At 50.4% G+C, this 24,978-nt stretch overlaps 2 protein-coding genes and 1 long non-coding RNA gene across 3 annotated transcripts in view; 1 reads left to right on the forward strand and 2 right to left on the reverse strand.

The window, feature by feature from the left end:
• Positions 1-234: 234 nt before the first annotated feature.
• Positions 235-2,704, forward strand: LOC140697282 (uncharacterized). The gene is made up of 2 exons (XR_012074158.1): positions 235-390; positions 2,100-2,704. It is a non-coding gene; the product is annotated as an uncharacterized lncRNA (long non-coding RNA).
• A 962-nt stretch (positions 2,705-3,666) lies between these two features.
• On the reverse strand, positions 3,667-9,887 carry ATP6V0E2 (ATPase H+ transporting V0 subunit e2). The gene is made up of 4 exons (XM_072964267.1): positions 9,639-9,887; positions 8,157-8,204; positions 5,832-5,946; positions 3,667-5,421 (listed from the first exon to the last, which is right to left on the reverse strand). The coding sequence occupies exons 1-3, from the start codon at positions 9,740-9,742 to the stop codon at positions 5,853-5,855; spliced, it is 246 nt and encodes an 81-aa protein (XP_072820368.1). The 5' UTR covers positions 9,743-9,887; the 3' UTR covers positions 3,667-5,421; positions 5,832-5,852.
• A 120-nt stretch (positions 9,888-10,007) lies between these two features.
• ZNF862 (zinc finger protein 862) overlaps positions 10,008-24,978 on the reverse strand; it is a 28,868-nt gene continuing 13,897 nt past the window's right edge. The window contains exons 6-8 of the mRNA XM_006217545.4: positions 17,758-17,862; positions 14,788-16,905; positions 10,008-13,152 (exon numbers count right to left, since the gene is read on the reverse strand). Coding sequence (XP_006217607.2) covers positions 12,977-13,152; positions 14,788-16,905; positions 17,758-17,862 — 2,399 coding nt within the window. The 3' untranslated portion in view covers positions 10,008-12,976. The remainder of the gene's footprint in view (positions 13,153-14,787; positions 16,906-17,757; positions 17,863-24,978) is intronic.

Here is a 24,978-nt window from a genome sequence, read left to right on the forward strand (position 1 = left end):
GAGCTGCTCAGTCTAGGTGAACGGCTTCCGGGAGGCTGGGCAGAAAGAAAAAAGAGAGAAATATGTTTGCTGAATCGATGGCTGCAGACCAAGGGCACGGCCGCTTTGCCTGGTATCATAACGGGTTAAGGTCGCAGCCTCTGCAGCAATCCTTCCGGCCCCGCGCTCCCGCTGAGACCCAGAATGCGCATGCGCAGGGACACCCCCCCCCCCGCCATGTCCCCCAAGGGCCTCCGTCTGTCAGGAGACGGAAGGCTGACCTTCGCAGTAGCGGGGAAAAGCCTTGCTGTCATCACGGCCCTTCCTCCTGAGGTGAAGGAGCTGAGGTGGGGGTTCTGTGGCTTTCTGAGAATATCCATCCCAGCCCTTTTCAGGGAGGATGCCCGCTGGGTGAGCCAAGGTTCCGCGACGCCCGCGCCCTCACCTGGCCTCCGAGGAGGCACCGTCTTCGTGCTGCACCGCATGCGCTGGGATTGGAATCCGCTCAGACACCCGATAATCCCCTAAAGCTTGGGTCTTCCTTCTCCCCAGGGCGTGTTCTCCAGATCAGGAGCTCCAGGTTCTGCGGGGAAATGCTCGTGGGTCACCCTGGTGCTCCGGATACCACCTTCCGTCGAGGTTTCCCAATCTTTTCACAGGGGCTCTGGGTGGATAACTGATGAAATCTTATCAGTCACCTGAGGGGTCAAGATTCTAGAGTCGTGATTCCCTACTTGTGGAGGGGGGAAGGGACTTGGCCCCCCAGGGAACATTTCACAAAGGCTGGAGACATGTAAGGTGATCACAACCAGGAGCAAGGAGAACAATTTCACCGGCGTCCGCTAGGTAGAGGTCAGGGGGCTGCTAACATTCCTACAAGGCACAGGACAGCACCCCCCCCCCGCCCCCAACAAAGAACTATCCAGCCCAAACGCCAGTAGTGCCGAGGTAGGGGAACCCTGTCTTTGGGGGTTTCAGCTAGCATTGTTTAAAATGCAGAGTCTTGACTCCTGTCTGTGACATTCTAATCCAGTGGGGTTTGGAGTGGGACCCCGGAATCTGCATTTTCAAGCTTCCAGGCAATTCTAGTAGAGGTGGGCCACGTTCCACCCTGACAAATGCTGTTGCATGATTCCACAACGCTGGTCCCTAGACCTGAGTGGGCCTGCCTAAGAACAACCCAGAGCACTTGTTCAAAGTCTGGGATCCTCACTCCATCCCTGGGTGTCTGTCCTTGTAGACCTGGCTTCGGTTCCAGCATTCTGTGGGTTTGTTTGTTCTGAGCGGTTCTCAAGCAAGTTCATTACACGGAGCATGGGCTGAGTTAGCGTAGACTTTGGTCCCCTGCCCTCATCCTTCTGGTGTTACAAGTCAAGCAAACTGTGGTGGCTGCCAACTGACTTCATTCCCGGAAACCCCAAGGTTTATAAACAAAGGTCACTTACAGCACTCGAACTTGGAGATTCTCAGAAGCAACGCCAACTACCCCCACTTGATTTCACCTCTACTCCTCAAATTCCCAATATTATCAATGATCCCACTTTTGTTCAAAAATCCCAAATTCTCCAAGGGCCTTGGTTTAGGGGCTTCATCAGGGAGGGGTGACCCTGTGGCTGCAGTAACAGCCACCTTCTGTATTTCCTTCTTTCCATTGAGAATCTGGGCTGATGGGCGTCCCTGCTATGGCTTGGAATGTGCCAGATGGCAGGATGCTGAGGTGGGAAAAGTCACAGAAGACTGTTGGGAAGCCGGGCATCAGTGCAGCATCCAGCTAGCAAGTCCCCTTAGTTCTTTGCCTTTTGGGTTCCCCGAGCAGTGCCTGGCACCTAGCTGTTGTGGTTCCATATCCTTCAAGGGCTTTTAGTCAGTGTGCGAGCGCGTGGCCCCAGGGGCCGCCCAACCAGTTCTGTCTGGAGGTCTCCATCCCTTGTGCAGCACTGCCCTCTGTCGGCCGCTCTGTGTGTGTGCAGCTTAGCTAATCTCGCTGGCCATGGTCTTCTCTGGGGCTTGTCGGGCCCAGGGTGGTCTCCCAGGCTGCTTCCTGCTCTGCCATTAGGGGTGGTGCAGGGGTACCCACTCTGGGCCACTGCCCATCTTTAGGGATCTTTTGCTTCCTGTAGGTGCTGGGAGCGTCTGCGTCAGAGGCTGACATTTACAGATGTGCTTCCCACTTGGCAGGGGAAGGGGTGCTTCTTGCTTGAAACAAACTACAAAAGAACTCTCGGCACAAGTCGGTCCACACCCTGAACTAAGACTCGCCCAACCTGGCATGGCTTCTGGCCGCATAAGGCTGCATCCCTGGGCAACCCGGCCCCATCGAGTTCCTGTCTGACCAAACTCCAGGCTGTGAGAACGGACTGTCTAGCCAATACCTGACCTTTCTTAGAGCATTTACCACTGTGAACACTTCCTCTGTGCCTCTGGGACATCCATGTATGGATCTCCTGCCACCAGGAGTGCCTCTTCAGGACTGCTCCTCTGAGGTGAAGTCGGGATGACTCGGGCCTTTGTCCCCAGTCTCTGTGCTTGGATGCACTTACAGCCCCCAATCCTCGGTGACTTTTCACTTTCCTGACTCTACTCAGGCCCCGCTCACCCCACCCCACCCTCCCTTGTTCTCCTGTTAAAGTGCCCAGTCACCTCACATAGGCACAGGCACTACAGAGCTCACATTTCCCTACTGTCAGTGGTTACAGAATAAAACCTACTTCATGGCTTTGCCTCACGTCTGGCTGTGTTCATTTCTGACAAAACCTTCTCTCCCCGCAGTCCCTGTCCTGCGGGTGGGATGAAAGCTTTGAGAGGAACCCCAACTTCACAAAGCAGGCGGGCCCAGACCCTGGGGGGGCATCCCAAGCTCCCGGCCTCTCCTCTCACCCTGAATGGCTGCAGTGAGGAAGGGGTGGGCAGTCACCATGCTGGGAAGGGGACGGGACACCAGACCCAGGGTGCTCCCCAGGGCCCCAGGAACAGGCTGCCTGGCTGTGGTTCCACGAGAACTCAGGGACAGACACACACATCCCACCTCTGCAGGCCACATCTTCCTCTTGACCTTTAAACTCGTGTTTCCAACTCACCAAGTGTGGATACCCCGGACACACCCAGCTTACCAGGACACAAAGGAGACCCCAGGTCATCACCACCCTCCAGCCTGCTCCTCCTTCACAGCCTGTCACTGAGAGGGTCCAGCCGCCAGGTACTGGGCACTCTTTTAGCCTACTGCTCATCACAGGGTCCACCTTGCTGCCTCTCTCTCCCCACCACCTACTCCCTACTCACCTTCAGCTCCTAACTGGACCTTCAGTCTGCCCATGCATGCCCATCTTCACCACCACTCCCATCCGGATCCCCGGTAACAGGCTGCCTCCCATCACGCACCCTGTGGAGATTCTAGAAACCAAGTGGGGTCATGTGACAACCCTGCTTCCGAACCCTTTTGTGGCTCCACATTCCATTGGATCAACCCAGACTCCTCAGTGTTCAGGCCCTCAGTGGTCCTTCCTCATTTCTCCCGGTTCCTCCTCTGTGCACCTCCTACCCCCACACTCTGTAGCGCCTCCCATGAGCTACACTCTCTAGCCTCAGAGTGCCAGCTCCCTCTCCTCACTCTGCCTGGAAGCTGATCCTCACTCAAGCCCAGCGCAGAGCCCTTGGGTATCTAGGAATGAGGCAGACCACACTCCAGAATGTTGGGGACCTGCTTTATTGCAGAGCCCCAGGGACCACATGCTCTGTAATCCGGGACACGGACAATGGTGGTCAAGGTTCCATTTGAATGAGTCCTCTGTCTTCCTCCTCCTGCCAGGCCTAGTTCTGGGCAGCATCCAGTCTCCTCTGGTCTCAGGAAAATGCATTTCTCAGTATCCACATCCCAGAGCTGCAGCTCCAAGCAGCTGCCAGTCCCCTTTCCTGTCCCCCAGATCCACCCACTGAGGGAATGGGAAGCGGGTGGGCAGAGGAAGAGCAGCCTCCAAACAAACAGTAATTCCCCCACCACGCGTGAGTCACTAGACACGGGTCAGGTTTCCAGTACAATCCAGACTCGACGCCCCCCACTCAAGGAGGCCCACAGAGGTCAGCACAGGAAGGGAGTTTGAAAGGGGTTGGGTGGGATGTCAAAGGGAGGCCCCAATCTGAGCAACAGGCCAAGCCCAGAGCCAAGAAATCCAGCTGAGACGTATCACCTTCTACCACTGTTCCAAAAATGACACCCACCAGATAGAATGCCAGTCTAATAAACAGTCAATATATACAGATACTGGCTCCTTCCCCCGGGGAGGAAAGGCGGCAGAGTAGTCAGGGGACTCCAGTTAGCTCTGGGACTGCAGGCAAGTGTCTGAGGTCTCAGCTCCACCTCTCCTGGGAGAAGTGAGGCCATGCGCTGGGGGTCCTAGGTTTGCTCTGGTCTGACGCCCTCGCCAGGCAGGTGCTCCTCCACCCCACAGCATCCCAGCACAGAGCCCGGCCACTCCGCAGGATAGGTCTGGTGCTGGCCTCAGGAGCCAGGGTGGGCCCAGGGGCCCACGGTGCCACCCACAGCTCACCTATACCTGTCTCCCCACCCTCTCTAGCTCCAGGTGACATATGTGCTGCCGTGAGGGGCTCTGAATCTACCCCCACCGCAGCCAAATGAGGGAGAGGCCAGGCCTGGGGCAGAAGCTGCCTTCCCTTTCTCCCGGCTCACACAGTGCTCAGACCAAGCCTCAGGGTGGGGGGACAGCTTGTCCACAGACGGGGAGGCCCAGGTAGGGAGGAAGGCGGAACAGAATACTCTGAGGATATACCACTTTCTGAGCAAGCCAATTTAAGTGAGTGTAACTATAAAGGATGCTAAACATACAGGTTTCAATCCTGACCCAAGAGACTATGTTGCTTTTTTGTGTGCAAATGTTTTTCCATTATTTCAACATTTTCACACATTTCACATCTACATGTGTCAGAAAATTAAAGAACTCCAAGAAAGGCCTTTGACACACCCTGATCGAGCCCCTCCAGCTCACGGGTGAGGGGGCCCACGCGGGCAGATGCTTTCTGGGGTCACGCAGCAGGATGGTGGCCAGGCTGACATAACTGGTCCCATGACTCCTCACCCAGGGCTTCCTCTCCGGCCTGGCCCATCCCAGGCTCAGAGCACCTGGGCTGGATGCCCCTTCTCCACAGGGCACACGGCCTTCCCTGGGCCGCCCCCTTTTGCAAAAAGCAGGCTCCCATGCAGGATCTACATGGGAGGGGGCAGTGGCACCGGAGGGCTGGGTATCTCCTGCGCCAGCTTGACTCTGAGCTCAGGGCTTCCTGAGGCCCAGACTGGCTGGGAAGGTGGGACTTTCCAGAACCAGGGAGGCCTTGAAGGAGGGAGCACAGAGGAACCAGGACACAGCTGTGGGGGTGACAAAAGGGTCATCAGGGGCGGTGGAGCCAAGGTTATCCAGAGCGCTGGGACACCTGAAAATCACATCACATGAAAGAGTCACCTCCTCGCCGTGGAGACCCCCTCCCCCAACCCCTCCATGGAGAGCCCGAGTTGGTCACCCAGCTTACCTCAAACATCCCTCTGCCTGGGTAGCGTCTCAGGGCTCCGGTGCCCCAGCCCTCCCCCCACTCACAACAGACTGCGTCCCCGGCCACCTCTCTGTGGTCTGCAAACCCACAAGCGGGGCTGGGCAGTTGTGCTCCCCGGGGACCCCAGTCTTCCATCCATCCCAGCACAGCACCAGGCGGGGAGGAAGCAGGTGCTTAGCACTTTTTTTTTCTTAATAAATGAATGCCTGAATCCAGCACAAACTCTTATAACAACCCTGCCTGGGCTCTTCCTCCTGGGGCCCTTCCCCACCCTGCCCGCCGCCCCGTGGTACCTGGGGCCGAAGCGGCAGCGGTCACTCCCACAGGAAGCGCACATACCAGATGGTCTCATTCTTCAGCTGGGGCCCAAACAGGGGGTTGAGCTGAGCCAGGATGGCGATGAGCCAGCTGCCAGGGACAGCAGAGCGAGGGTGAGCCTGGACGCAAGGAACTGCCATGCACCCCTCACACCAGGCCGCTGGTCACGTGATCAACCCAACAGACGCAGGGTCTGGCTTCCAGAGTGAAGGGTCCCGCCAAGCCATCCACACTGCAGCCGGCATGGGGGCTCTGTCTGGGGCGTGTGGGTTTGGGTTTAGGCTTGGTATGACTTGATATTTTGTAGATTTATAGGATCACTGAGTCAAGCTGGACCTGGGATTAGGCAAGAGGAAAGACAGCCTCCAGCAGCACCTAGGGAGCAACTCGCAGCTGTGCCCTAATATGTTTCTGGTCCGGGCCCCTCCAACCTGTACTTGGAGCAGGACAAGGCTGGGCTGATGGCAGGCATGTCAGAACCACTGCCTTTTAGGAGCAAGATGAAGAAACTACCCCGACGTGTGGAACTGAACACCGAGAGCCCCACTCCCAGGCCTGCTGAGGACAGGACAGGGACTGTCCTTCAGGCCAGTGAGCTCTCAGGGCCCATCGGCAGGCTACACATCACATCTGGGGGGGGGGCCTGGGCCCCATCACTGTGACTGCGCTTGCCCACAGTGGCAGGCCCCCAAGGCCTCTGGAGGTGGGTGACTTTACATGCCTTAGGTGATGGTACTGCGGTGCTCGGTCTGGTTTTGCAGGAAGGGTCAGCTCTTCCACCCGTGAATCTCCCACAGCAGCCGGGCACGTGCCTGATGCCCAGGAAGCTGTCAGAAATCACTGCCCACTTATCATCGTACTATTCTGAGCATGTAATTTCTAGACGTGGTCCCACCTGACTGTGTGCATCCAATCTGCAGCCCAGTCTCCCTTTCCCACATGTTGACTTGATGTTTGTACACTCCGCCTCCCCATGTTCCCAGCCACCATCCTCTATGTCTCGGTCTCTGAGCCCCTCTGAGGTCCTGCTTGGGTCAGATGGAGACATTCTGCCAAGGTCCGAAGAACCAAGAAGCAACACAGAGACAGGACCTTAGAGATGCTCTCTGTCAGGAAGAATTCTGAAACACTGTATGTCCCTATGTATTTAAGCTAACATCTAACAGTCATCATTATTTTTTACAAGTTTTATTTTTTCATTAGTAGGTAGAAAATATTAAATATTATATAAAGTGAAACAAGAGAGAATTTGCTAATAGGAATAAATAATTCATAATCTAATTAGATAAAACAGGTTTTAACTACATAACATGTACCAAATCTGAAATTAGTCATGTAAATTTTTTTAAATGTGGGTTTTATTCTATGTATTTTGACAAATTTGGCAGTCCTGAGAAATAGTCCAGTTACTTTTGAAATAATATCACCTTTTAAAGAATCAGCTTCTCATCATGTTACCTGTCCTGACTGTTCTGGATTCAGAATATACCAACTATGCCAAGCTTAACACATGAAAGTAGTGTATGAGACCCAGGAAGGTGGGAAGCCAAAAAGGCCTAACGTGGCTGAACCGATTAGGAGAGAGGCCACCCTCAAAGCCAGAACTTGGACTTATTCCTCAGTTTGGCAGCCAGGATGATTTAACATGGAGAAACCCAACACAGAAGGATTGGGGACGGATGGCAGGGTGTCTTTTTTTGTAAAAGAGGAGCGGCTATCACAATGGCAGCTTTAGAAAGGGAACATCTGGACATGAGGAACCTTGGAAGTGGATTCCCTCACACTGTCCTCGTACTCACATCTCTTGGAATGTTTCCCTATCTCCCAGGGAACTTTTCCAAGTTTGAAGACCTCTGTTCATCCAGTGGTTCTAAACTGGCTGCATCACAATCACCCAGGGGCAAGCACTAAAAATACAGATTCCCAAGTGCAGATCTTGAGAACTGTGGTTTAGTGGCTGCAGGGGGAGCCCTGCAAGCTGTGTTTTACAGTCTCTCCGGGTGATTCTGAAGCCCAGTCAGGCATAAAAAGCACTGGCTCATTTCACAGATGAGAAAACTGGCGCCTTGGACATTACAAAGCTTGTCAGGTGATACATTTGGAACCAGAACCCAGAGTTCATGACTTCCAGCCCATCACTCTCTCTGCCACTGCACACCACCTCCTCTTCTGTTTTACTCGGCCTTTCAAGGCCTGTAGGTGTCAGGACCAGGACAGAGGGGAGAGCAGGGCTGGGAGAGGAGGAAAGAAGGGAGGACAAAGGCACCCACTGACTTTGAGCTGGGGAGAGCAGTACTTACAAGAGGTAACAGCAGACGGCGGTGGCCACCAGCATGGTGATGATCACTCTGCAATGGAAGAGGCCGTCAGGTCAGGGCAGGTGGAACCAGAGCCCTTAGGAGGACTGACCGGGGCCAGAGAAAGAGCTCCTGGTGCCAGCCCCTTTTCCGTTGGCCTTTCCGATGCCACCTGAACACAAGGAGGCTGAAGTCTACTTGGGGTGAGAATTGCAAGATGGAAAATAAAAACTCCCAGCGTCACCTCACGGGGAGGTCAACCTTGACCATATCCAAGTTACATTATGAATCTTTCCCTTTACCTGTTTTCCTTCTCCATCACCTACTATTTCTCCATCGTAGAGTAGACATGTCGGGAAAAGATACCGTACAGAGCTGCATCTGCAGCAACCCACCGTGGAGTGATCTCTGGAATTCAAATTTCACTGGGCAAGGGGAAGGGAGACAGAAGACAGGGCAAGAAGCACGGAGCCTGTGAGCCATCTCTGAGACTAAGTGAGCAGTTACAATGAGAACGGGGCCTAGCTACACTGAGTTCACTCAAAGACTGGAGACAGAGGCTTTAAATGCAGCAAGAGAGACTTCAGTTAGACAGAAGAAAGAACTCACCAAGTTTTGCTGGAGAGGTGAGGAACTAAAATGGTTTACAAAGCCGTGCAACCTTAGCCCCTCAGATCTTGAAGAACAGAGGCAACACCCATATGTCCAAGCAGCCTTCAGCCAAAGCTAAACCTAACCCAGACCAGGTCCTATGACCTCTGATCTAAATAAAGCACGTGAAGTTGCTGCCAGAGAAATTAGCATCGAATCCATTCTTTCAACATAACTAAGAACGGTGAATCTGTCCTGTGCTGGGCACTTGGGTATACAGTGGTGAACAAAACAATTTTCCACCTCGAGGAACTTGTAATCAGGAGACAGAGCACTTTACAACTGAAGATAATATAAAGCAGAAACTGGTAAATGGTGCAACAGGTACAGAAATCTGCTGGGGGACCTTCAAAAAGCAATGATACCGGCTAAAAATTATTTAACATAATATGTGCCATGCATTAAGAATTTTATATACAATATTTCGTGTCATCTTCACAGCAGCCTTAAAAGGCAGGTATCATCACAACCCCCAATTACCTAAGACAAAAGCGAGGCTTGAAGGGGTGACAAACGCTCAAGGTCACAGCTGGGCAGGAGTAGACAAACTGCACCAGCGCCTAGCCATAGCCTTTACCTTTACTGGCGGGAGGAGGTGCCCGCGGCTGTCTCTACCTTTCTAAAGCACGACCGTCTCTACTCTTTGGCCCCGACAGCCTGCCTGCTCCCGGCTCCCGGCTGAACGCGGCCCACTGCAGACCTGGGAGGAGGAATGGGGCGCCGCGCGTGCCTCGGCCAGTGCTCGCTGCACTGCGGGCCGCCGCCGCCCGGGGGAAGGGGTGGGCCCGGCCGGGGAGGGGTCCGCAGGGAGGCCAGGCCGCGCGCGATCCTTACCCGCGGTTAGGTCCTTTCGGCACGAACCAGGGCCCGGCGATGCCGATGAGGCCCCAGAACGTGGTGAAGATGATGACCGGGAGGGCGAAGGAGTGCGCGGTCATGGCCGGGCGCGGGATGCCCAGGCGGGATGCAGGTCAGAGCTGCAGGTGCTCCTGTGCGCGCAGCTCCGGGCAGGGCAGCGGGCCGAGCATGCGCAGCAGGACCCGGCCTCCCAGAGGAGCGCTTTCAGCCAACTCAACTTGCGCAGGCGCGCCAGCCCGTCACTTAGAGGCGGGGCCGGGCTTTCAGAGGAGCCAAATATAATTAGCTTTGATCAATCAGCGCTTCCAGTTTCCAAGTTCCTGATTTACAGGACAGAGGCATGTGTCGAAATAAACTCTGCTTTATTCAGATAGCAAAAGGCTGAGAATCAAACATGGTTTTTTAAACCTCATTTGCACATCTTTGAAACCAGAGGAGAGGACATCCCTGGGCCAATCACCTAGGGTGACCTTGGCTAAAAGACACCTGGATGAGGGAAATGGCTAATCTGCACACTGTCCTGCTAAATACTTAGCACCCTAGGAACTCAACCTGGTCTTCTCCCGAAGCAAAGGACGAGCAGAAGTACACTCGGAACATGTCTGGCTAGGACAGGGCTGAGGCCTCTCCCTCCAGCCTGGTCTATGGCTGTTGAACTCAAACTGTCAGTTATACTGCTGGTCACTCAGAACGCTGGGCCCTGTGGGCATCAGTCTAGAGATTACAGGTAGAGGATGAGGGTGGAGGCCAAAGGCAGTTCGCTCCTATTCCCAGTGCCCTTCAGCCTGTTTTTTTTGTGAGGCAAAACAGGAAGGCTCTCCAGGCCGTAGGGTCTGAAATACAGCGAGTCTCTTAAAACAAAACAAAGAGGCCAACCCTGGCAAAAGGTCTCACACTTCAGCCTTGTGGTCCTGCACAAAATCATCAGTCATCCTCTCTGCCATTAGCTAACAGAGGGGAGCCAGGGCGTGCCTGTGCCCCTGGAGAAACCTGGGTAGTGCAAATCCTTATGAAATAGTATTTTCAGTCACCCCCTCCAAGGGGCCCAACTTTTTCACAAGTTGGCATTAGAGGCTTCCTCAGGGCCCAGATGTGGAGGGGCAGGGTGCATCCCTACTTGGGCCCCACCTCCATGCCTAGACCTGGGTAGGGAATTGTGTGTGTGTTTGTGTGTGTGTGTGTGTGTGTAGAACTCACACAGCATTGCTTGTGACCTTGATCTAAGATCAAGATTCTTGATCTAAGGATTCTTAAAGGAGGGAAGAAGCCAGAGGAATGAGGCCAGCTAGAAAGTCACCTCAATTTGAATCCCTATGGATAGGGTGGTAGGTTATAACCCCTACTTTAAAGGGTCCTTCTTTCTTCCACCCCACCATTTGCACCTGTAGCACCTGGCACAGCACAGAGTTCTAAACTCCCCATAGAAACCCATGTGAATGGGGGAGCGAGGCCTGGACTCCATCTTGGCTGTATGGACCACCAGAGCTCCAACTCAAGGGCCCGTGGTACCCCTCAGGCCCCAGGACCAGGGGCTGGCAGGGAGATAGTTCCACAAGGTAAAAGGCAGAAAGTGAGAACAGAATTCTGGCTCGAAGCTGAAGAAAACAGGAAAGCAATGGCGCTAAGGCTAAGTGCTCCGGGGGAAGGAGGGGAGGTAAGATTCAGAAAACACCGGGAACCAGGGATTCTGCCCCACAGTGAGACACTCTGATACCAGCATCTCAGGGGCTCTCAGCAACTTCCACAGATGGGAAGTGGACAGACCACTGGTTGACCTGCAGCGCAGAGCAGGGACCCTGCCTGGAGCTGGACGGCAAGGCCAGGACAGAGCACTACTTCCAGCCTGTCTAACACAAGAGGGAGGCAGCAGCACAGAAGCCCTTCCCTCTAACCCTACTTCATTTCCCACCTGTGGTTAGGAAGGCGGGACCCAGACACTACATCATCCCCAGCCAGGTAAGCAGCCTAGGAGCCTACCCCAAAGCAGCCGCCCTGGAGGGAAAAGTGCTTTACTTCAGGGAGGAAGGGGAGATGGGAGAGGGCAACAGGAACCGGACAGTGTGGGACACCCTTCTGTGCCTCCAGGGTGGTGATTCTCAAGCTTGAGTGAGCCCACGAAGTTCCTGGGGGGCCTGGCTGAAAATAGCCAGTCACTGAGCCCTGGTCCCTGGGATCCGATCGGGCAGGTCTGGGTGGAGCATATTTAAACAAACACCTCTATTGACTTCCAAGCTGGTCCCCAGAGCAACTCTGGGAAGCATGAACTAGACCATGATGCTGACGGCATGTTTAGAGAGCACCTCTTCCCACAATAAGGACGTCGGTGGCAAGGGACAAGGACAGGGGCTGAAGGCAGCCCAGTGCCCTCTGCAGCCTGAGGTGTATCTGAGACCTTCCTCAGCCCTACAGCAGCCTGGGCGCCAGCAGGCACTTGGAGTCTCTGCTGCCACTTCATGGACAGGGAAACAGAGGCACAGAAATCATGGTTGAACCACTGCCTGCAGCAGAGTTGGGACCGGAGCCCAAGCCTCCCCAGTACACACTTGCCCTGTCTGCTCCGCTCCGTACAAAACCCGAGCTCAGCATGCTACAAGGCTGTGACTGGAGGGACGTGGCAGGCTCCCTCCTGGGAAACACTCCTCCCGTTCTGGAGCTGCAGGGGGATGATCTTTCTCGAGTGCTCTGTGCAAAGGGGTTCTGCTTGCCTCACGCTACAGGAAGGCCGTGGGAGGAGGCAGAGAAATTCTCTGGTGTCTCCCATTTGAAGTTGAAGCTTCCTGGCTTCTGCCATGGAGCCATGGTGACAGATCCAGGCCAGCTCCCCCTGGACCTGGTCATCCTCTACCCCTTACCACATGCCTTCTCCATGCCTCTGGCGCGGCGAGCGGCCTCCTGGAACGCTCCCTAACTATCTAGGGGCTTAAGCCCTGCCCCTAACCATCTCTCCCACTTCAGAAAAGTCCTCTGGCCACCAGAACATGGGGCAAAATCTTCCATGATGGGATTATTTCCTGAAGTACCTTAAAAATGAGCTTGAGATAAGAACCTTTCTGTGTATTAAGTGCTGTGAGGTTGCAGCTCTGCTAAGGGAAGGGCCTTGGCAAACAGGCTGCATGCGTGCCTCCTGCCTCTCTGAGATGTGGGCTTAACTGTCTTCTCACTGCCCACCTCCTGGTGCTTAGAGTCCCCACCAAACGAAGATTCTGGGGCAGCCGAGACTCTCAGAGGGCCTGTCATCGTGATCACAAGGGCCAGGGCAGCATGGGGGTCTCCAAGGCGATCCCTACTATGCCTGCTTCGACCAGAGCTCTTGATCAGGACAGTGTGGGGGCCTCTTGGCCGGGATGGGGACCCAGGAGTCTGTTGGGAGGGTCCAGGATGCAGTCCTTCAGGATCTCCACTGGTCCCCTATAGGACGGAATGGGCGGCTTCTGGGTCACAGCCTCCTCCACACAGAGTGCTCCCATCTTCTCTTTCCTGAGCCCAGCACCTCATGCAGGAGGAAAGGGAACGCACAATCAGACAGAGGAAACAAATTAGATGATAACCCCCCTCCCACATCCAGCTGCGCCCCAAGGTACATTTGGTGAAAACATCATGGCAGAAGAGGCTGGAGACAGGACAAGGGCTGCTCTTGGCAGGCCTGACCTATTCCCACTCTGCAGGCTCTTCCACCCAGGACAGCAGATCTCACTGGGGGTGATTCTGCCCACCAGGGGACATACGGCAGTGTCCGGAGACATCTTTGCTTGCTCCAGCTGGGAGGGTGCTATGGGTATCCAGTGGGTATGTAGTGGGAAAGGCCAGGGACGGCCAGGCTAAAGCTCCCGCAGCGCACAGGATGGGCCCCCACAATGAACAGTTATTTGACCCCGAATGTCAACAGAGCTGAGGATGAGAAACTGCCTGTGAAGGAAGGCTTTATTGTCTAAAATCTGGTAGTGTTCTCTGTTTGCTTCAGGTTTACTAGTCCCACTGTCCCTGTGATTACAACCCACCAAAGGACCCGCCCGGTGGCATCTTCTCCTTCATCCCCATGGGCTGGGCACAGAAAGCAACTCACTCAGCAAATGGACGGGTGAATGAGCCTCGTCTTGGAATCACCCTCCCTTCTTCTCTCCACTTCTACGGGCCCCCCCTCCACCCACCGCTCAGCAGCAGGTCCAGGGCCAGCCTGCTTCCTACAGAGCCTCTGTCAACCCTGAGGCCGGTCCACTACTGATGACCACAGACTCGGAGGGAAAATGAGAGCAGAGCAATAGGAACAGCTATCAGAAGACATCCAGAGAGAAAAATCCTGGCTCGGTCACTGTTCAGTAAGACAGGAACAGCCTGGAGACGCTCTTTAATTTTCTTTGGTGCTCAGTGACTACTTGAAAAGAGGAAACTTTCTCGCTTAAGACGTTCAGTAACTTGCCCTCCAGTATAATACTGCTTCCTCCTCAAGCCTAGTCCCCCCCGCCCCGGCCCTCCAAGCTAGTGAGGGGGCTCTCCTCACTGACTCCTCCTCTGCCTGAAACACCCCGAACTTCTCCTCCGCTGGTACCTTCCTCGCAGCCCCTCAGACCTGCACTGACCTCTTCTCTCAACAGAACCTACACACCCCCACCGGGAATGTAGTATCTCTGCCCTAATGTGTCCAGTCCTCCCATCATTGCCGGTGGTGGCCTTCACCTTTTAAGAGTGCCATCGGCACTACCTGCCAGACATTGTTCTGAGCACTTCACATCTCTTCACTCGCTTTACAGATGAAAAACCAAAGCACAAAGAGATGAAGCTGCCCGAGGTCACAAGCTAGTCAGCGGCAGGACTGGAACTTGAACCTCGGCCAACTTGCTTGGAAATTCCTGCTCTAAGCGTTCTGCCCTGCTGCCTGCAGTGCGTATGTCCTGCCTCTCCAGCTCGATCATAAGCTCCTCGAGGATAGGTGTGCCGTCTCGAGCACCCACTGGTCTAGCAAAGGGCTGGGTACACTGTGGAAGCTCAGCGGACACCTTGGACCAGGCCTAGTGTGATGGCCGACTTCATCAGACGCTACCAGGCTTCACACTCAGCATGGGATTGGGGAGGTAGGATTTCTTCCTTTGCTTTCCCACATCCAGGGGCTCCACCACGGGTTACTTACTTGTGTGGGAGTGGGGTGGCACTTGGGCACAGGTGTAGACATGGCTGAAACGCCGGCCTGAGGAAGTCAGGTACCAGTGCTGGATGGCGGGCTGGGGGTCATACTCTGTGACTGCCACGCCATTCACCGCTGTCATCATGAGCATGTTGATCACCTCGTTGGAGAGCTTGGTCCTCTCATCGGTCCTGATCCGGTTCATGGCACTGAATCCCCGCTCACAGCAGGAGGTGGAGATGGGCACGCAGACCACCACAGCTATGAGCCTGCTCAGCAAGGGGAAGTGGCGGTGCTGGGCCAGGGCGTTCTTGCACAGCATGGAGAAAGGGAGGTTCTTGGCAATGGCCTTCAGGCCCAGCCACTCCTCCAGGAGTGCTTCCTCACTGTATCCTGCGGGGAGCGAGAGCTCAAAATACCTGGCTAGGGCGAGAATATCATCATTTCCAAAACTGGCAAGTTCCACGCCACTGGGCCAGGCCATGGTGTCAAACACCTCCATGTTCTTGAGCTGCAGGGGACGGTCCCTGTCAAACCTTTGCTGGAGGTATTCAATCCCTGTCAGGATCATTCTTTCCCTGTCCGCCTGGAACCGCTGTTCTGCCATTTCCATTCGGTCCAAGAAGATGCCGTGAAGCCGCCCATCCCTGAAGCTGGCATTGAACTCTTCCTCCTTGGGTCCTGCCTGGTGACGGAGGGTCTCCAGTGCTCCATAGGCCCGCCCCAGCGCAGAGTTCACCTCCGTAATCAGCACCATCTCCTTCTGGCACACCTCGGACAGGGGCCTGTAGATGCTCAGGAAGTCCAAGAGGAAGTGGCAGAACTTGATGAAGTGGAAGCTCTTCACCAGCTTCAGCATGCCCCTGGCCCGGTGCCCGACCTGGCCTCCTGCTTCCGCCACGCTCTGGAGGTGCCCGGCCAGGGTGGGCCAGCTTGCAACGAGCGCGTGCAGGGTGCGCCTCTTGCTGGCCACCCACCTGACAGCGTTCAGGTCCTTCAGGCGGATGATTTCCTGCTCCAGCAGAGCCGCGCCTGCCTGCAGCTCATTCAGCCTTTTGTTCGAGGACTGATAAAATTTGAAGACGGTCCGGATGTGCCGGTCACACTTCTTGACCAGGTCGATGCCCCCACAGGCGTCTACCACGGCCAGGTGTAGCCGGTGGGCCACACAGTGCACTGGCAGCAGCTGGGGTATGATCTCCTGGAACTTCTCCACCAGGCCTCCTCTGCAGCTCAGCATGGCTGAGCCATCGGTTCCCAGGCCCACTACCCAGCCAGGCTTCCGGAAGGGGATGTCCAGTTCATCCAGAGCAGAGATGATGGTCTCAAAGTATCCATCCGCTGTCTCGCTGTAGAGTGGGGCCAGGGTGATGTAAGACTCTTTCACCTCCACCCCCTTAAAGTAGCGGATGTAAATGCCCACACAGGACTGGTCGAAGGCGTCTGTGGAGCTGTCCAGCAACACGCTCACGCACGGGGAGTTCCGGACATCCTGGAGGATCTCCTTCTTCAGAGTCTCAGAGATGTATTTGATGAACTGGGTGCAGGCGGTGCGATTTCGGTACTTGCCCAAAATCATGGTCCCGGTGCTTTGGAGGAGTTGCAGGATCTTCTCAAAGTCGTTCAGGGGCCTCGAGTGGTATGCTATGGAGTAAGCGGCGTTGAAAAAATGTTCCATGTTGGCCATCAGGTCACTGGAGATCTCAGGGACTAGGGCAGCCTGTGGGGAATCTTCCTTGACTTCCACAGTGTTGACACAGAGCTTGTGTGCTTTGCTAACTTCATGGTACTTTAAAGTCTCCACTTTGAAAGGACCCGTGTAACCTCGGACTAACCGGGATGATTTGTCATGGAGACTGGGTCTTTCTTTGCAAGCTGAGCAGAAGAGCTTGCTCTCTTTTGGGTCAATTACTAACCACGGGAACTGCCCAAACCACGACCTCTGAATTGAGCGGGGTCTGTATGTCCTCTTGATTTTCCTCTGTCCGTCTACTTGTACTTCACAAAGGCTGGGACCACAGTAGCGGGTGCACATCTCCACAGAAGGAGCTGGAAGCAATGCAGATTCTCCAGCCGGGGCCCGTGTGTGTGCCTCACTTACAGCCACCATCTTCTTCTTTTTCCCTTGGGAGCAAATCAAATTGCGCTTGGTTTTGCTGCCCAGAACTCTGCAGCCTCCTATCAGCTAAGATATCCCAATTCAGTAAGTACTCCTTATGCAAAGCAGAGAAGATGAGTGTGATTTGCCTTTCTAGAAATCACTAGTGGCTTCTATTTAAACCCTTCCCCGCTGTTTTCTATGAAATGCAGTCTGGCTCCTTAAGAGTTGTTTGCTAATTCTTGTGGGTTCTTCAGGCAGCCTCCCCTTCTCTAGCCACACAGCTACTCTGGGATCATGAGACATCAGATGCTAATAAGCTTAATTAACCACCTTGGCCATACTTGCTATTGGATGGTTTTAATCCTCCTTCAAGGCACCACAAAAAATAAGGTTAAATGTTCATAAGTCTTGTGAGCCTTAGAAACAAGGGGGCACAAAAGTATACATCGTAGCCAGCAGCCAGGCAGTTACTGACTGAGATGTGCAAAACAGCCAACTCTCACAGACCAACGGTGTCGTCACTAAATACCAGAGGAGCGGGGAGAAGGGAGGACAGGCTCGCAGGCCTGTGGGTCACATGGCCCCTCATGACCAGTATCTACCATGTTCCTCCCCCATCAGCTCTACAACAGCCCCTGTTTCACTTCCGCTCATCAAAGCTCCCTATTTTCCTAAACCGTCCCAGTTTCTCAGGCTACTCTACACTATGAGGGCAGGGTTAGTTTCTTACTCAATTTCTTACTGTTTCTTACTCAGTATAGGGCCTGGTGTACAACAGGTCCAGCGTGATGAGGGCTGAACTAACACTGTGTGACTTGCCCTCGCTGCCTGGGCGCCTGGACATAGCCTTCGGAATTCAGCAGGTCAGGACCCACCTGGAACACGGCCTTTCCCCCACTTTGGCCCGTTTGAGTCCTTGATCCAGGGTGCAGCTCTCCGCTCCAGTTTTGAGATCAAGTCTGGTTTGGCAGCAGCAGGGCCTGTTGCAGGGACGAAGAGTCACACTGATGTCACTGCTCTGGACAAGCAGCCCACCTGAAATATTCAGGGATGACTCTGGGGCTATTTCTTAATAGCATCTATTCAGCCAGGGGCACGATGAAAGCATACCCATCTAGGGTGCCAATTTATTCTTAAAACCCAAAGAGACATCCAGATGAGGGTGTACCCCTTAGCTAGGATAAATAACTTCCTTAACCCCATGGTCAGCCACAGGAGCCACGAGTCAGCTAAACACATCCAGAGGGAAAGTGTGACAACGGGAAGAAATACAGAGGACAAAATAGAAGGAGAGAAGACAGGGATGATAAAGAAAGCCACACGAGAGGTGGGCGAGGGCCACCAACAACTGTCCCCTGCATGTGCCAACAGCAGCACCCACAGCGACACCCACAGCTGGCCTTGGTGCAGGCGGCTAACTACACAGGGCCCTTGAAAGACCTCTTAACAATGTCTACCACCTGCAATGAAGCCTGAAACCCGACTGAGATTCATGTCTTTGGGTTAAGCACTGCCTTTTACTGAAAATACGAATATTTTTCAGGGGAATGCAAAGAAATCACTTTCCTGATTTAAAAGAAAATCCATTCATCTCTACTTACATGCTTTTGTATGTATTTATGTGAATGTGTGTAGGAACTTTCTCTGAAAGCATATATACAAGCAACTGCTAGCTGTGGGTGCTTCTGTGGAGGGACTGAAGAACAAGGTAAGAAGGAGACTTTTTTCACTATTCATCTTTGGATCACTTGAATATGTTTGTATTTTCATGTGTGTGTATGAATAAACATATTTACTACTAATAACAATATAATAAATTATTAAACTGTGGTAGATTGAACCCATATCCTTCTTCAAATATCTCTAAAATGAGGGCAAAGAAATAATAATAATAAGCCCAAGAGAAATGTTGGATTAGAAATGTTAGTATCTTTTTAGAAGGAAAGGAGATAAAAGAGAACTTACAGAGCTGAACACCAAATGCCAGCAGAGAGGGTAACAAGGAGAAGGAAGTGACCTTGACCCCAGAATCTCCAAAAAGCCAGGACCTGGAGGCACCAGGTGTGGCAGAAGGTGGTGGGTAAGGAGGCGTGGACACAGGGCTTAAGGTCTGCAGAGACCAGTTTGATCCCAGGTCCTCTCACTTATTCCAGGAAACCAGGAAACACCACCACCCTCCCTTTAGGAGGAGATTCGTCTACAGAAAAACTTAACCAGAAAGGTTCTGGGCCCTGGGACAGTGGGGCTGGTGAAAGATGAAAGAGAAAGGCTGCAATGCAAACAGATGAAGATGGTCTGCAGACCAGAAGCTCCGAGAATATGGACTCAGGGTACAGCCAAGCAGGAGATGGGAAGTTTTCTTTGGAGAAATGGAATTGCCCCTCCCCTGCCCTCTTCCCCCAAAGACCTACAAATTTAGACTTTGGAGGGCCTTTCCATGAGATCTCCAAGGTTCATAGCTGGTCACACTGCAGGGTAGCCCACTCCTTAGTAAGTCCCAGCCATGCACACAGAGCTCCTAGCCAGTTTCCAAGTCTTTACTCTTAAATATGAGTAAATCTAAAGATATTTATTTAAGACAAACTGCTAACATAAAACAAGGAGGAAAAAGTATTGAAGGAACTAGAGATACTGAAGGGAGCAAAACAAAACTTCACCCCCTTCTCCCAACTAGAATAATCTCAGAGAGAAAAGACATGACAGTTACCCATGAAAAGAGCAGTAGAGCTCTTAGACTAAAAATATGACAGAAGAAACTGCTGAAAATTAAATAGAATTATTAGAAAATAAAATTGAGGAAATCTCCAGAAATGTAAAACAAAAAAAGACAGAAGCAGAAAATAGGAGAAAAAAAGAAAAACAAAACCAGAGGCTCGATTTAGGAAGTCTGATATCTAACTAATAGGACTTCTCAGAAGAAAGAAAAGAGAAAATAGAAAGGAAGACGTAATACAAGAATGTTTCCCCAAACTGGAAAATGTAAGTTTCCACATGGAAGGGAAGCACCAGATACCCAGAACAAAAAGTAAAGAAAGCCCTGTCATTAAGCACTAACACTGGAATAGACCTTAAAACCTTTCAGAGTGGGAAAACAGGCCGTGTCAAAGATTTAGGAATAAAAAGGCATTTAGACTTCTCAACAGCACCTGTAACCCTAAAAGCAATGCTTTCAAAATGCTGAGGAAAATCCTTTCCAACCTGGAATTCTATACCCAACCAAATTATCAATTGTGAGAGCAGAACAAGGGCATTTTTAGATATGCAGTCTTTTAAAAAGTTCCTCCCATGCACCTTTCTTAGGAAGTTACTGAAGGATGTCCTCCGGCAAAATGAAGACATAAACCTAAAAGAAGCAATAGGTCCAGGAAATAGGAAAGAGACAAAGCAAAGTCTGAGACCACAGCTATGCAGCAGGCCTAGAGAATAACTAGTTTAGAGACAACAGAGGAATGGAAAACCCAAGGACAGAAGTTTCCAGAAAAAAAAAATACTAAAACCAGTAAGTCACAGGATGTTTGATTATGTGGAAAAGACTCTTCAGAGGAGTTGTTTAATTTCATGGGGGAGTTTGAGAACAACTGGTGATAGTACATGGAAAACTAGGAAAATGAAAAATTAAAAAATTCCAATTCTGGGCGGGAAAATCGTACAATGAAGGAAACATCGTCACAATATGCCACTTTGATTAGAAGTAAATAATACATAATCATAATCAGGCAAATAATTTACATTGAATTAACCAAAAAAGTATGATATACCTGTTCTGAGAGGATGGAAGGAAGAGAGGTGGGGGCCTGGGGTGAAGTAAGAGGGCCATATCTTCATCCTCCACAGTAGGAATCAATAGATAATATCTAAAATCAATAAATCAGGAATAGCAATAAACATATGCAACAGATATTAAAGTGTGATTCTGTCTGCCTGTTTTGGCTGAAGGCTCCCCAAAATAGGAGCCAACTCTTCCCTATTCCAAAGCTAGACCACAGAGGCCTGACTTGGAAAGAGGGGCTGAAATACTCGGCTGTGATGCAAGCTCTCACCACTAAGAGGGAGTCAAAGCGCTGGGAGTGAAGAGGTCAGGAAGCTGGAAATTAGAGATATTTCTGGAAAGATCTGTCAAGTTCCTGGGAGACCCCACACTACCATGGGGACGGGTGGGGTGAGCTACTTTCCTCTGACCTTAAGCCTAATGAGAATGGCATCCTGACCTGTATTTTCTGGAGCTGTGGGGCTGCTCATAAATCCAGGCCTGGAAAAGACTAAAGGTGTAACTGACTGATGGTCTTCTTCGTTGTGGCCATTTGGGAAGAGTCTATATTCACGGGGCTTGTCAGAGCAAAAGATATATAAGTGTTTTCCATCATCCAGATATGAGCCCCACAGGGAAAGTGCCTGGAGCCACTTAAAGGGACTGCCCTTGACTGTCTATTGGCATGATGCTCCCCCAAGGAACCCATGCACGGGGGAGTGCTAAAGCTGACACTACCCACTGCAGTGGAGTGAGAGGCCTCCAGCGACCGGGGTCTGGGGGAGTGGAGAACCCACAGACACACTTGGAGAATCAGCTTTCAGTTATCCCAGCTACAAGGAACTGGTATCTCATTACCCAGATGCCAGATAAAACCTTTCTTATACTTCTCCTCCCCACCTCCCCACGACTGTTTCCAGCCAGGATGCAGAAGCCCTGGAACAAGCTAGGGGTAGGAGGAGAATGTCTTTCTCCTTATCGCAAGGTTCCAGATTCTAGACCTCAAGCGGCTGAGATGGGAGAGGCAAGAAACTTTAGCTTCAAATGAAGTCCAGATTTTTAATTCACTACATAAGGATTGGACTTTTGTTTCCTATTTTTCAGCCAATTTTTGACGTCATTTAAAACTTATAGAAAAGTTTTAATATTAAAACAAGGAACTCTAATCATTTGCATTTTGTCCCATTTGCTTTATCATGCTCATGTGCCCTCCCTCCCTCTCCTCTATATATATGCATAATATATAAAAACATATATATGTCTATGTGCAGGCTGCACACTGGAGTTACCTGGGGATCTTTTAAATATATAAATTATACACATATATATTTTTTTTTCTGAACTATTTGAGGCTAAATTGCTTTCATACCTCCCTGTATCCCTAAATACTTCCATGAGTATTACTCAGGAAAAAGACATTCTCTTATGGGGTAGACAGAATTCTAACATGAGCTCCAGGGACCCCAATCCCTGCCCCTTGGAGTGTGAGTGGAATCTATGAAATGATATCACATCCATGATTACGTTATGGATCAAAAGAGATGTTGTCTGGGTGGCTTAATGTAATCATACCAGCAGCTTAAAAGCAGAGGAAGTCAGAGCACAAAAGCACAAAGAGGATTCATTTTGTTGCTGGACTGAGGATTTTATGGCCATGTGGAAAGGACCTGGGAACAGCCTCTAAGAGCTGAGAATGCTCCCTGATCAGCCCCAGAAAGAAAACAGGGACCTCAGTCCTACAACCACAAGGAGCTTGATTCTGCCAACTACCAAATAACCCAGTGATTCTTCCCAGAGCCTCCTGATTACAAGCACAAGAATATTGGTGCACAGTCTGGTGGACACCTTAATTTCAGTCATGTGAGGCCCTAAGCAGGGAACCCTGCTGAGTCCACCTGGACTTCTGACCTCCAGGATTATGAGATAATAAATGGGTGTTTTTCAGCCACTAAATTTGTGATAATTTGTGTGTGGCAACTGAAAAACTAGTATGTCTTATATAACCAAAGTAAAATGAGCAAAAACAGAAAATTTAACATTGATATAATACTACTATTTAATCCTCAGTCCACAACTAAATGTCTTTAATTGTCCCCGAAATGTCCTTTACAGCTAGCTATACGACTATTTCCCCTAGTCCAGCATCTAATCCACAATCCTGCACTGCACTTAGGCAGCATGTTTCTCTAGTCCCTGTTAATTTGGAACAGTTTGTAAACCCTTCTTTGTCTAATCAGGACATTTTTCCCCTCAATTAAAAAAAATGTGGTAAAATACACATAACATAAAATTTACCATCTTAACTATTTTTAAGTGTATAGCTCAGAGATATTAAATGTGTATAAGGTTATGCAATCATCACCAATATCCATCTCCAGCACTCTTCACCTTATAAAACAAATTCTACCTCCCCATCACCCACCCCCCATCCCCTGGCAACTGCCATTCTCTCTGTCTCTATGAATTTGACCACTCTAAGTACCTTTTCAGATTATTCATCGTAAGGGAAATCATAGTTTTTATGTTTTTGTTATTGGCTTATTTCACTGAGCATAATGTCCTCAAGATTCATCCATGTTTTGACATGTTTCAGAATTTCTTCCCTTTTAAAGGCTAAATAATATTCCATTATAGTATATATCACATTTGCTTATCCATTTATCCATCCATGGACACTTGGACTTCAGCTATTGTGAGTAATGCTGCTGTGAATATTGGTGCACAGATATCTCTTTGAGAACCTGCTTTTAATTATTTTGGATATATACTCAGAATTGGAATTGCTGTGTCATATGATAATTGTATTTTAAATTCTTTAAGGAGCCGCCATAGTGTTTTCCACAGTGACTGTACCATTTCATATTCCTACCAAGGGGCACAAGGGTTCCAATTTCTCCACATCCTCAAAAACACTTGCTATTTTCCACTTCTTTGATATGAACCGTCCTAATGGGTGTGAAGTGGTATCTCACTGTGGTATTGATTTGCGTTTCTTTAATGATCAGTGATATTGATCATATTTTCATGTGCTCATTGGCCATTTGTACATCTTCTTTGGAGAAATGCTTATTCAAGTCCTTTGTCCATTTTTTTGAACAGGTTGTTTTTTTGTTAAGTTTTAGGGGTTCTCTGTAGATTCTGGATATGAACCCCTTACCTGATATATGATTTGCAGATATTTTCTCCCATTCTTTGCATTGCCTTTTTACTATGTTTATATGTCTTTGATGCACAAAGTTACAATTTTCATGAAGCCCTATTGGTCTATTTTTTTTCTTTTGTTGCCTGTGCCTTTGTGTCACAGCCAAGAAATCATTGCCAAATCCAATGTTGTGAACTTCTGTTCTATGTTTTCTTTTAAGAATTTTATTGTTTTAAGTCTTACATTTATGTCTTTGATCCATTTTTAGTTAATTTTTGTGTATGGTGTCAGATAAGGATCTAAATTCATTATTTTACATATGGATATCTAGTTTTCCCAGGACCATTTGTTGAAAAGACTGTCTTTTCTCCATTGGCACACTTGTCGTTTGGCCGCATATGTGAAGGCTTATTTCTGGGCTCTCTGTTCTATTCCACTGGGGTATATGTCTACCTTTATGCCAGTACTGCACTGTTTTGATTACTGTCGCTTTGTAGTAAGTTTTAAAATGAGTCCTCCAGCTTTGTTGCAACATTCTAATTTCAATTTATACCAGCTAAACTTCAACAGTATACAAAAACTCTGCTCCTTTACAGCTTTCCATACCACTTTTGACCACTGATGTCACAAAATTGTATCTTTATAAATGTGTGTCCCAAAAGATAAACTAATAATTCTTTTTAATGTATTAGCCCCTTAAAGTTTGTAGAAAACAAGATTTGGAGTTACAACAAAAGCTAGAAAAATACTGGCTTTTAGACTAATAATTTTTTTCCCTTTAAGCATACTGGTCTCTTAAATCATTTGGAACTGAAGGTGCAGATACAAACCATTGTTACAATAATACCAGCTTTTATAACTGCCCATGTATTTACTTTTACTGAGATCTGTATTTCAAGTTAGTGCCTAGAGTCCTTTAATTTCACCTGCAGACCCCTAGCTATGTGAGGCCTAGTTGAGTTGATGACCTCACCTGTAGGAAAGGCACTGCCCACCTGAAGTTGAGTGACCTGCCGCTCAGCATATGATGACACCTTTACTAGTAAAAACAAGGCTTACCACATAGACCCTATATTGGCTTGTCTGCTTCTGTTAGTGACAAATATTAGTATCTTAACAGTGAAATATAACCGAGTTTTCTTTTTGGAGGAAAGCAAGAGACGTCACCAAATATGGTGAAGCCAGAATTTAAAGTATGGAAATAAA

This window comes from Vicugna pacos, chromosome 7 (genome assembly GCF_048564905.1).
Source record: "Vicugna pacos chromosome 7, VicPac4, whole genome shotgun sequence".
In the NCBI taxonomy this organism is placed as follows: domain Eukaryota; kingdom Metazoa; phylum Chordata; class Mammalia; order Artiodactyla; family Camelidae; genus Vicugna; species Vicugna pacos.